The sequence below is a fragment of the Oncorhynchus gorbuscha genome, linkage group LG11, assembly GCF_021184085.1.
Source record: "Oncorhynchus gorbuscha isolate QuinsamMale2020 ecotype Even-year linkage group LG11, OgorEven_v1.0, whole genome shotgun sequence".
In the NCBI taxonomy this organism is placed as follows: Eukaryota; Metazoa; Chordata; class Actinopteri; order Salmoniformes; family Salmonidae; genus Oncorhynchus; species Oncorhynchus gorbuscha.
The window spans coordinates 57,595,446-57,607,655 of record NC_060183.1 but is presented as its reverse complement, the minus strand read 5'-3'; the positions used below and the strand labels follow the sequence as shown (position 1 = coordinate 57,607,655).

The 12,210-nt window shown below is 43.9% G+C and overlaps 1 protein-coding gene across 1 annotated transcript; it reads right to left on the bottom strand.

The window, feature by feature from the left end:
• Nucleotides 1-3,697: 3,697 nt before the first annotated feature.
• Nucleotides 3,698-7,577, bottom strand: LOC124049006 (phosphoglycerate mutase 2-like). The gene is made up of 3 exons (XM_046370271.1): nt 7,074-7,577; nt 5,748-5,928; nt 3,698-4,232 (listed from the first exon to the last, which is right to left on the bottom strand). The coding sequence occupies exons 1-3, from the start codon at nt 7,488-7,490 to the stop codon at nt 4,063-4,065; spliced, it is 768 nt and encodes a 255-aa protein (XP_046226227.1). The 5' UTR covers nt 7,491-7,577; the 3' UTR covers nt 3,698-4,062.
• Nucleotides 7,578-12,210: the final 4,633 nt, after the last annotated feature.

Sequence of the window (12,210 nt, the reverse complement as noted above, 5' to 3'; positions counted from 1 at the left end):
GAGCTGGAGCACCCTCCCGAACCCCGGCTGAGGTCCATACACATGCTAAACACAAACAGAGAGCAGTGACAGAGGTATGTTCACACAATCCAGGCACATACTCTCTGTCGTTTAGACACACTATCATTAATGTTGGAGACGACTCCAGAAGTTGTTTCAGTCTCTGTTGTGTATATTCTGTTTGTGTTCATTATTCTGTGATACACTGTTACTACACTGTTTTGGAGCACATATAAAATGGCCTGGGTTGGTAAGAAAGTGCTTTGAATAAACATGGTTTTTATTCTGAATATGTTACTATGTCTGTGTATCACAATTGTATGCTACATTTTAATAGCAGAAGGGTAGAGGGTTGAGGCCTTTGTATGTGGTAGATTTGGTGACTATTGTCTCAAGAGTTGGTGCAGGGAGGGATAGAATTTAATACAGTGCTACATGGACCTCTCATAGGGATACAACGGAGGATGTAGAAAGAATGCATGACTCATGCCAGTGTGTCACTGTTGAACTCATTGATGCAGAAGGTTTAGTATCGCTGGTTTACTTAACACCTCCAGCTTTAAGAATGTTCCAGATGGGTAAAACTAGGATGACTCAGGCAGGCCTAAATACTCAGGTAAAACCAAGGTGTGTGTGTGCACGTGCGTGTGCATGTCTGTTGTGGTCCTGTGTAGCTCAGTTGGTAGAGCATGGCGCTTGTAACGCCAGGGTAGTGGGTTCGATCCCCGGGACCACCCATACGTAGAATGTATGCACACATGACTGTAAGTCGCTTTGGATAAAAGCGTCTGCTAAATGGCATATATTGTTGTACAGTAGCCTATGAGATGTTGAAGCATTGGAGTGTTCTGTTAGCCCCATCTGCCTTCCAGACAGGCATGTAGAGACACACCTCTACCGCTTAAATTCACCTCAGGAAGGTGGAATCTGTCTGTGTCTGAAGCATAGGTTTTCCCTATGACCTTTGCAACTATGTTACAGTATGCATGGCAAAAATGGTTATACTTACCTTTAGGGATGGGAGCATTTATTCATGTCAAAGAATTTAGACAACCTACAGTGTTTCCACATGAACAGTATCTGCAAACCAAATAATAACAGCACTGTCTTAATTAGAAGACCATTTCAAATCTGTACTATTAGATTTGATGAGATCTACACTGAGATCATTGGAGCATTAACAGACTGGTCTCTTCAGATGCATTTTCTCTGCCGCAGTGAGCATCACTGGGGGAATAGCTCCCACTGGTGGATGCTGGTTGCATGGCAACCTGTTGGGCTCAGCCATTGAATTAGGAATGAGTACTTTTATAGGATCTCTATGGGCTCAGCTGCCTCTTGGTCCCCACACAGACATTTAGAACATGTTGAACCAAAACAGGTGGAAACCTAAACAACATGGAAATGGTCATGGAAAAGGGTCAATTGCAACCTGACTTTCATCTGCAACCAACCCCTGGCCTTTTGGAAATGTTTCTGTGTCGTAGACGTCTGCAGGTTGTCCCTTCTAAAATAAAAATGGCGATATGAAATAAAGATTGCAGTCACAGTGCAGTAAGTGGTTAGAGTAAAATAGGCTACTCTGTCCTTTATTCACTGAAGCCTTTACCATCCGATCTTGGCTTATTGAAATTGGATAAAGATCAGATGGTGGATTGAACATAGGTCAAGAAAAAGGTCAGTGTGCAACATCTCTACTGGATTGGGTTTCGGGACATTGTGAAATTTCATGAAATGGCAACACTTGTGTACTCTCCTTCTGTTGAGATGTAAGATTGATTCTTACCACTAGAGGGTACCCTCATCTCTCCTATAGATTATAAATAGAATGACTGTGACAGAGGCTGGTGGGAGGAGCTATAGGAAGACGGGCTCATTGTAATGGCTGGAATGGAATTTATGGAATGGTATCAAACACATCAAACACATCAAACAAACATAAACCACGTTTCACTCCATTCCATTAATGCCATTCCAGACATTACAATGAGCCTGTCCTCCTATAGCTCCCCCTACCAGCCTCCTCTGGTTAATGGTATTTATTTCAATATCAGTCTCTGTATTTGACTGTTAGTAGCACTTAGAGTAGCACGCGAACACATTCAACATTATAACCTTGTTTAATCTTTGAAAATGTGAGAAAAGACAGTCCTGTGGCTTGATATATGATTATTGGACAAAATAATTTTCACTTTAAATTAAGGATTTTATTCAATGCAATTAGACTAGATATAAATACCTATTTTTGAAGCAGGATTGATTGGAAAAGCTTCATTTAGACATGTAGATACATTATAGACATTGAAATAGAACATCTGAATGCCTTACAACGCACTGTCTAATAACCAGTTGGATTGTAGTTGGGAATTTAATTAAATATTTTCTAATTAAAGAGTATAATTTGATTTAGCCACTTTAGACCAACCTTGTGTTTGGGATCAAAACTAGTCGGTGTAAAATGTTATCTTACTGCTGGCCCCCGCTCTTGGTTTGATAGAATTTGTGTTCAATCTATCCTTTTAGTGCACCCTTCTCTGACCCAGTCTTCAAATCTCAGTACAGGTGGTAGTTGATTTGTCCATTAATGTTGCTGATTACATTAAGGTCTGGGTTTAGTCATTATTGATGGCCTTGAATTAGAACTATTGTAAAGGCATAATGAAAGTACCACACACATTGACTTAGTAGCTCCCTCCCTAAACCCCTTCACACACACTGACTTAGTAGCTCCCTCCCTAAACCCCTTCACACACACTGACTTAGTAGCTCCCTCCCTAAACCCCTTCACACACACTGACTTAGTAGCTCCCTCCCTAAACCCCTTCACACACACTGACTTAGTAGCTCCCTCCCTAAACCCCTTCACACACACTGACTTAGTAGCTCCCTCCCTAAACCCCTTCACACACACTGACTTAGTAGCTCCCTCCCCCCTAAACCCCTTCCCCTTCACACACACTGACTTAGTAGCTCCCTCCCTAAACCCCTTCACACACACTGACTTAGTAGCTCCCCCTCCCCTTCACACACACTAAACCCCTTCACACACACTGACTTAGTAGCTCCCTCCCTAAACCCCTTCACACACACTGACTTAGTAGCTCCCTCCCTAAACCCCTTCACACACACTGACTTAGTAGCTCCCTCCCTAAACCCCTTCACACACATTGACTTAGTAGCTCCCTCCCTAAACCCCTTCACACACACTGACTTAGTAGCTCCCTCCCTAAACCCCTTCACACACACTGACTTAGTAGCTCACCCCTAAAACCCTTTACACACCCATCCACCCACACCCAACCTCACCCACACACACCCACACCCTCTCCCCTACTAAAAGTGGCCCTGGCCCTGAGCCAGCATACTTTGTCTGTACTGAGGAGGGACAGAGTCAGATGACGTGCTCCTGCACCATGGGAATGCTGCCAGAACAAACTCAGTGACCCTCCTCTCCTCGCTCTCCTCCCCGCCACACTCCGCTCTGCCCCCTGGATAAGATTACACAGCACCGCCGCTGCCGTCATGATACCACTGAATTACCCATGAAGGGAGAGGAGGAAGAGCAGGTAATGGAGTAGTAGAAGAGAAGAGAAAAGGGGAAGTGAGAGAGGAAGGGGATGAAAAAGATTAGGCCCAAATGTAATATGAGGAAAAACATCAGAACCCAGGGGAAGAAAGATAAGAGCAGAAACCGGTGTAGACAAAAAGGTGGTTTCTTTATTTTTTGTGTCAGAGTATGGTGCCTTAACACAGGGCTTCACCAATCCTACAGTGGGACTGTGACACTCCACAAGAGTCTGTGTTTGTATGAGTGGACAAGACTTGTGCAGTACTGGTACCACCTGCACAGATCTATGGAACAATCACACCATATTTGGGTTTTATGATGTTCCCTCTCAGATACAGGTGGCTACACAGGCCATATTTCCACAACCAAAGAGAGCATTTATCCCAGGATGGAATGGACTGCAGGTGAATGGAGAGATGGAGGGAGTGGATGATAGTAAGGGATGGGGAGGGGGGACAGTCACTTTCTCTCCCTCTTGACGTGTCCAGGCTAGCTTACTTCTTAGCCTTGCCCTGGGCAGCCACAGCCTCCATGGCCTTCTTCACGGTCTCGGCATCTCCTAGGAAAGCCATGGGCTTGACTGGCTTCAGATTGACGTCCAGCTCATACACGATGGGTATACCTGTTGGCAGGTTCAACTCCATGATGGCAGCGTCGGACATGCCTGAGACAGACAGACAGACAGACATGTTAGGAATGAACAGAGGATATGGTGGGAAATGCAGACTGATCATTCATGTTCAAGGAAAGCAACATTAGGCACTGTATTTGACTTGTATTCCCAGTGGAGGGGAAATCCTTTCTACGGATGTTCCCTGACCCTTCCCTCTGTCCTCGTCTCTCCCTCTGAAACCCTGTCTGCGTCACCCTGGTCCCACCACTCCTAGAGAATGCAAAGCCTTTCTGCAGAAAGGTCATGCCCGTAACGGACCGCACCCATGGCCTTTCCACTGTGTTGGTCTGCGCTCCAAGGAGAGAGCCACAGTTATTTATCGATTGCTGGTAATCTGGGAATGTGCTTGTGTGTACTCTATGTATGTGACTGGGTGCTTGTGATGTACCATGCCTATGGGTCCAGCTGTTACATTCTCAGTGACCCACAAACAAGCAACAGCCTATTAGGAATTTACTGTGTACAGCCAGCCCCTACATCAGTGTAGGGGAGAGTGAGGTAAATTGAGCCATTTTTTTTACATTCAGCATCACTACATCAAGGGAAACATAATATTATTTCTAACAAAGATATCTACATATATTTCAGGATGTTGTGTGTAATTAGAATTCATGTATACATAACAGTTTTGAAAACAGCTTGTGCGGGGTACGTGGTAAGTTGAGCCTCCTTGGGGTAAATGGCTGAAGGTGTCCTGTGACACTAGGGAATGGTGTCCTGTGACTGTGGGTGATGGTGCTGGTAGGTCAAAGTTTAATTCATAGAATGGGGGTGTGGTATATTGTATGTCTTAACATATACAGTAGATCTCTGTTCAATATCACTTATCCTTTCATTTCTTGACCAGTTGTCTGGGACAGGAATATTGTTTCGATGTACACATTCGTAGGCAAGTTCTCTGCATTTGAGGCTACTAAAGCCCATTAAACTTGTCAACGAGATTCTTGATATGTTTAGCAAGTTCAGGCAGACTCTAGGTCATCAGACCATGTGTGCCTCTGCTACTCTATTATAGCATCTCTTTCGCACAGGTGCATGTTCGTTTTCATTTTTGTCAATGTACCTCTTCAGTGTCATTCAGTCTACTTTATTTATCTCTTGCTGCTGCTCAAATGGACTTCTCTTTTTCACTTCCTTGGCTGCTCTCTCAAGAACCTCAAGGGAGGCTAGATCCCCGCTTCAATCTGTGCAGTGCCTATGCATCTGTTAGATCTGTGTTGTGAGTGATGTTTGACTCCATGCCATACTGGACATGCCTTGTGAAACATTATCTCTAACCTTTTCCCTCATGTACTCTCTCTCATTTCCAAGCGATCCCATGTTCCCTCCTGCCTTGTGTGTTTGTCATCTTCTATGTTAGTTGTGTTTGTCATCTTCTATGTTAGTTGTACCACTCTCTCTCCATGTCCTCCCCTCTCCTCTCCTCTCCTCTCTCCCTTTCCCCCTTCTCGCCCCACCCTCGCTCTCTGTCTGTTACCAGCTAACACAGCAGCCCATAATACTCACCCTCTAAGTGCTTGACAATTCCGCGGAGGCTGTTGCCGTGGGCAGCGATGATGACGTTCTTGCCGGCCTTGATCTCAGGTGCGATGACATCGTTCCAGTAGGGCAGGGCGCGGGCAATGGTGTCCTTCAGGGACTCACATGTGGGCAGCTCACCGGGCTTCAAGCCCTTGTAGCGCCTTGACTGGTGGGAGGACAGAACAGCATGTTGAGTTACACCGCTCAAATGTATCATCATGTTGGGTTACACCGCTCAAATGTATCATCATGTTGGGTTACACTGCTCAAATGTATCATCATGTTGGGTTACACCGCTCAAATGTATCATCATGTTGGGTTACACTGCTCAAATGTATCATGTTGGGTTACACTGCTCAAATGTATCATCATGTTGGGTTACACTGCTCAAATGTATCATGTTGGGTTACACTGCTCAAATGTATCATCATGTTGGGTTACACCGCTCAAATGTATCATCATGTTGGGTTACACCGCTCAAATGTATCATCATGTTGGGTTACACTGCTCAAATGTATCATCATGTTGGGTTACACCGCTCAAATGTATCATCATGTTGGGTTACACTGCTCAAATGTATCATGTTGGGTTACACTGCTCAAATGTATCATCATGTTGGGTTACACCGCTCAAATGTATCATCATGTTGGGTTACACTGCTCAAATGTATCATCATGTTGGGTTACACTGCTCAAATGTATCATCATGTTGGGTTACACCATCATGCTCAAATGTATCATCATGTTGGGTTACACTGCTCAAATGTATCATCATGTTGGGTTACACCGCTCAAATGTATCATCATGTTGGGTTACACTGCTCAAATGTATCATCATGTTGGGTTACACCGCTCAAATGTATCATCATGTTGGGTTACACTACTCAAATGCATCTTCACAACAGCAGGTGCTGACAAGTGTGATGTAACATACTAGAGGTCTGCAAATTAAACCTGGCAGAGCTTACTTAGTAACTCAAGTGTACATGTTGCAGGTTTACAGTCCATGTTTAGGCTCATACAAGTAGTCATACATGAGAAGTCATAGAATTTAATTCAATGCTGTTCCATTCATTCAATGGTGTTTTACTTCAAATGAGACCTGCAGGTCTTAGTCTTGTAGATCTCCTGAGCAAGTCATAGATATCCTCATGTTGTCTGGTTTCCTTGTAAAACTTATGCATATTCTAGGGGAGTTTTACTTTTCAAAGTCAGGTGTTATTATTTTATATCATCAATCACACAAAACTTGAATCACAGGTGTGTTTTGTGTAGTACTAGCACCACCAATACTCCAACACCACTCCTCCTACCTCACTGATGATCTTGTGGTAGGCGTGGTTGTGTTCCATTGGTGGAGGGGGGGTGTCGAAGGAGCGACGCCAGATCTTGACCTGCTCCTCTCCATGCTTCTCGGCTGTCTCTGCCTTGTTAAGACCTGTCAGGCCACCGTAGTGGCGCTCGTTCAGACGCCATGTGCGGTACACGGGCAGCCACATCTGGTCTGTGCCTTCCAGGATGGTCCACAGGGTCTTGACGGCCCGCTTCAGCACAGAGGTGTGGCAGATGTCAAACTTCATGCCAGCCTCCTTGATGGCCTTAGCACCTCTCTTGGCCTCCTCCAGGCCCTTCTCGCTGAGCTCAGCATCAAACCATCCACAGAATTTGTTGTACTGGTTCCACTCACTCTCGCCATGACGGACGATCACCAACTTATGGGCGGTAGTCATGTTTAAGTTCCTTTAACCAAACACAGGAACCACAGCCCTCCCTTACAGTACACACACTCTGAGACCAACAGCCCCAAGTGACTCTTACCACACCTTTTATAGCACCCTGGAATGTGCCCTGTGTAGCTGCCAGTCCTCCACTGTTCTCCACCAATGAGGGCACTTCACCTTCTGATTGACAGCCATGCTCAGCCAATAGGGCAGGGCCTCCTGTGGGCTAGAGGGACATGTCCCAGCTGGGAAGGGCAGAGGTCAAGGATTGAGCCAAAATAGCAACATGACTTTTAAACTCAGAGCTGTGGAGTAAAAGTGTAAAGATCAGAGTAAGCTGCTGCTGCTGAGGCATTCTAAAGTCTGTAGAGTGTCTGAGAGGAACAGCCATATCATTGAAAGTTAGTTATCTAACTCTGGCCATGCACTTTATATCTATATATTTATATTTATCCAAAACCATTACTGATACAACTATACCATGCAATGAGGTAGTAGTGACCAGGGAAAAACAGACTAAAGCATTCTGGACTCCCGAGTGGTGCAGGGTTCTAAGGCACTGCACCTCAGTGCTATAGGTGTCACTACAGACACTATGGTTCAAGTCCAGGCTATATCACAACCAGCTGTGATTGGAAGTCCCATAGAGAGGTGTACAATTGGCCCAGCATTGTCTGAGATTGGCTGGGGTAGGCCGTCATTGTAAATAATAATTTGTTCTTAACTGACTTACCTAGTTAAATAAAGTTTTTTTAAACAAACATGGGGTGACATTGGGGACAGCTACAGGGCTTGAATACCACTGAGGAGATGACACATCACACACTACAGAACTATACATACTCCAAAGAACACTTAATCAAAACTGAACTTATTATTGGTCACATACACATATTTAGCAGGTGAAGTGAAACTATTGTGTTGCTAACTCCAACAGTGCAGTAATATCTAACAATACACAACAATACAGACACATCTAAAAAGTAAAATAATGGAATTAAGATATATAGAAATATTAGGATGCCCGGAGTATAAATATATATAGTACCAGTCAAAAGTTTGGACACACCTACCCAGAGTTTTTGTTATTTGGACAATTTTCTACATTGTAGAATAATAGTGAAGGCATCACAACTATGAAATAGCACGTATGGAATCATGTAGTAACCAAAAAAGTGTTAAACAAATTGAAAATATATTTTGGATTTTAGATTATTTTAAGTAGCTACGCTTTGCCTTGATGACAATTTTGCACACCCTTGGCATTCTCTCAACCATCTTCACCTGAATGCTTTTCCAACAGTCTTGAAGGAGTTCCCACATATGCTGAGCACTTGTTGGCTTCTTTTCCTTCACTCTGCGGTCTGACTCATCCCAACCATCACAATTGGGTTGAGGTCAGGTGATTGTGGAGGCCAGGACATCTGATGCAGCACTCCATCACCCTCTTTCTTGGTCAAATAACCCTTATAGCCCTGTTGTGTCATTTATCCCTTAGTAGTGGTTTCTTTGCAGAATTTTGATCATGAAGGTCTGATTCACGCAGTCTCCTCTGAACAGTTGATGAAGAGATGTGTCTATTACTTGAACTCTGTGAAATATTTATTTGGACTGCAATTTCTGAGGCTGGGCACTCTAATGAACTTATCCTCTGCAGCAGAGGTAACTCTTTATTTAGTGTTGTAATATAATAATAATATATGCCATTTAGCAGACGCTTTTATCCAAAGCGACTTACAGTCATGTGTGCATACATTCTACGTATGGGTGGTCCCGGGGATCGAACCCACTACCCTGGCGTTACAAGCGCCATGCTCTGAGCTTTATCTCTCTTGTCCCTGTATTTTTATTTAGTTTTTAATGCCAGTCCCCGTCCCTGCAGGAGGCATTTTGCCTTTTGGTAGGCCATCATTGTTAATAAGAATTTGATCTTAACTGACTTGCCTAGTTAAATAAAGGTGAAATAAATAACTCTGAGTCTTTCTTTCCTGATGTGGTCCTCATGAGAGCCAGCTTCATCATAGTGCCTAATGGTTTTTGCGACTGCACTTTAAGAAACTTTCAAAGTTCTTGAAATATTTCTGATTGACTGACCTTCATATCATAAAATAATGACGGACTGTCGTTTCAAATCAAATTGATTTATATAGCCCTTCTTATATCAGCAGATATCTCAAAGTGCTGTACAGAAACTCAGCCTAAAACCCCAAATAGAAAGCAATGCAGGTGTAGAAGCACGGTGGCTAGGAAAAACTGCATAGAAAGGCCAGAACCTAGGAAGAAACCTAGAGAGGAACCAGGCTATGAGGGGCGGCTCTTCTGGCTGTGCCGGGTGGAGATTATAACAGAACTCGGCCAAGATGTTCAAATGTTCATAAATGACCAGCATAGTCAAATAATAATAATCACAGTAGTTGTCGAGGGTGCAATAGGTCAGCACCTCAGGAGTAAAAGTAAGTTTGCTTTTAATAGCCGATCATTGAGAGTATCTCTATCGCTCCTGCTGTCTCTAGAGAGTTGAAAACAGCAGGTCTGGAACAGGTAGCACGTCCGGTGAACAGGTCAGGGTTCCATAACCGCAGGCAGAACAGTTGAAACTGGAGCAGCAGCATGGCCAGGTGGACTGGGGACAGCAAGAAGTCATCATGCCAGGTAGTCCTGAGGCATGGTCCTAGAGCTCAGGTCCTCCGAGAGACAGAAAGATAGAGAGAAAGAGAGAATTAGAGAGAGCATACTTAAATTCACGCAGGACACCAGATAAGACAGGAGAAATACTCCAGATATAACAGACTGACCCTAGGCCCCCAACACATAAACTAATGCAGTATAAATACTGGAGGCTGAGACAGGAGACACTGTGGCCCCATCCGATGATACTCCCAGACAGGGCCAAAAAGGCAGGATATAACCCCATTCACTTTGCCAAAGCACTGCCCCCACACCACTAGAGGGATATCTTCAACCACCAACTTACCATCTTGAGACAAGGCCGAGTATAGCCCACAAAGATCTCCGCCACTGCACAACCCAAGGGGGGGGGCAACCCAGACAGGAAGACCACGTCAGTGACTCAATCCACTCAAGTGACGCACCCCTCCTAGGGATGGCATGGAAGAGCACCAGTAAGCCAGTGACTCAGCCCCTGTAATAGGGTTAGAGGCAGAGGATCCCAGTAGAGAGAGGGGAACCGGCCAGGCAGAGACAGCAAGGGTGGTTCGTTGCTCCAGTGCCTTTCCATTCACCTTCACACTCCTGGGCCAGACTACACTTAATCATAGAACCTACTAAAGAGATGAGTCTTCAATAAACACTTAAAGGTTGAGACCGAGTCTGCGTCTCTCACATGGCTAGGCAGACCATTCCATAAAAATGGAGCTCTATAGGAGAAAGCCCTGCCTCTAGCTGTTTGCTTAGAAATTTGAGGGACAATTAGGAGGCCTGTGTCTTGTGACCGTAGCGTACGTGTAGGTATGTACGGCAGGACCAAATCAGAAAGATAGGTAGGAGCAAGCCCATGTAATGCTTTGTAGCTTAGCAGTAAAACCTTGAGATCAGCCCTTGCCTTGACAAGAAGCCAGTGTAGGGAGGCTAGCACCGGAGTAATATGATACATTTATTCGGTTCTAGTCAGGATTCTAGCAGCCGTATTTAGCACTAACTGAAGTTTATTTAGTACTTTATCCGGGTGGCCGGAAATTAGAGCATTGCAGTAGTCTAACCTAGAAGTGACAAAAGCATGGATACATTTTTCTGCATCATTTTTGGACCAAACATTTCAGATTTTTGCAATGCTACATAGATGGAAAAAAGCTGTCCTTGAAACAGTCTTGATATGTTCGTCAAAAGAGAGTTCAGGGACCAGAGTAACGCCGAGGTCCTTCACAGTTTTATTTGAGACGACTGTACAACCAACAAGATTAATTGTCAGATTCAACCGAAGATCTCTTTTTTTCTTGGGACCTAGAACAAGCATCTCTGTTTTGTCCAAGTTTAAAAGTAGAAAGTTTGCAGCCATCCACTTCCATATGCCTGAAACACAGGCTTCCAGTGAGGGTAATTATGGGGCTTCACCATGTTTCATTGAAATGTACAGCTGTGTATCATCCGCATAGCAGTGAATGTTAACATTATGTTTTTGAATGACATCCTCAAGAGGTAAAATATATAGTGAAAACAATAGTGTTCCTAAAACGGAACCTTGAGGAACACCGAAATTTACAGTTGATTTGTCAGAGGACAAACCATCCACAGAGACAAACTGATATCGTTTCTATTGGCTTATTTGAGCTGTTCTTATTTGAGCTGTTCTTGGTCTTTTACCAAATAGGGCAATCTTATGTATACCACTCCTAACTCATCACAACACAACTGATTGGCTGAAACGCATTAAGAAGGAAATAAATTCCACAAATGAACTTTTAACAAGGCACACCTGTTAATTGAACTGTATTCCAAGTGACTACCTCGTGAAGCTGGTTGGGAGAATGCCAAGAGTGTGCAAAGCTGTCTTCAAGGCCAAGGGTGACTACTTTGAAGAATTTCAAATATAAAATATATTTGGATTTGTTGAACACTTTTTTGAATACTATTGTACATGATTCAATATGTGTTATTTCATAGTTGTGATGTCTTCACTATTATTCTACAATGTTGAACATTGTAAAAAAGAAAGAAAAACCCTTGAATGAGTAGGTGTGTCCAAACCTTTGACAGGGCCAAAAAGTACTGT

Excerpts from the sequence above, each read along its gene's own strand:
- LOC124049006 (XM_046370271.1), bottom strand. The coding sequence starts at position 7,490 with ATGACTACCGCCCATAAGTTGGTGATCGTCCGTCATGGCGAGAGTGAG. Across the intron at positions 5,929-7,073 it reads ACCACAAGATCATCAGTGAG|TCAAGGCGCTACAAGGGCTT; the intron begins GTAGGAGGAGTG and ends TCCTCCCACCAG. Across the intron at positions 4,233-5,747 it reads AATTGTCAAGCACTTAGAGG|GCATGTCCGACGCTGCCATC; the intron begins GTGAGTATTATG and ends TGTCTGTCTCAG.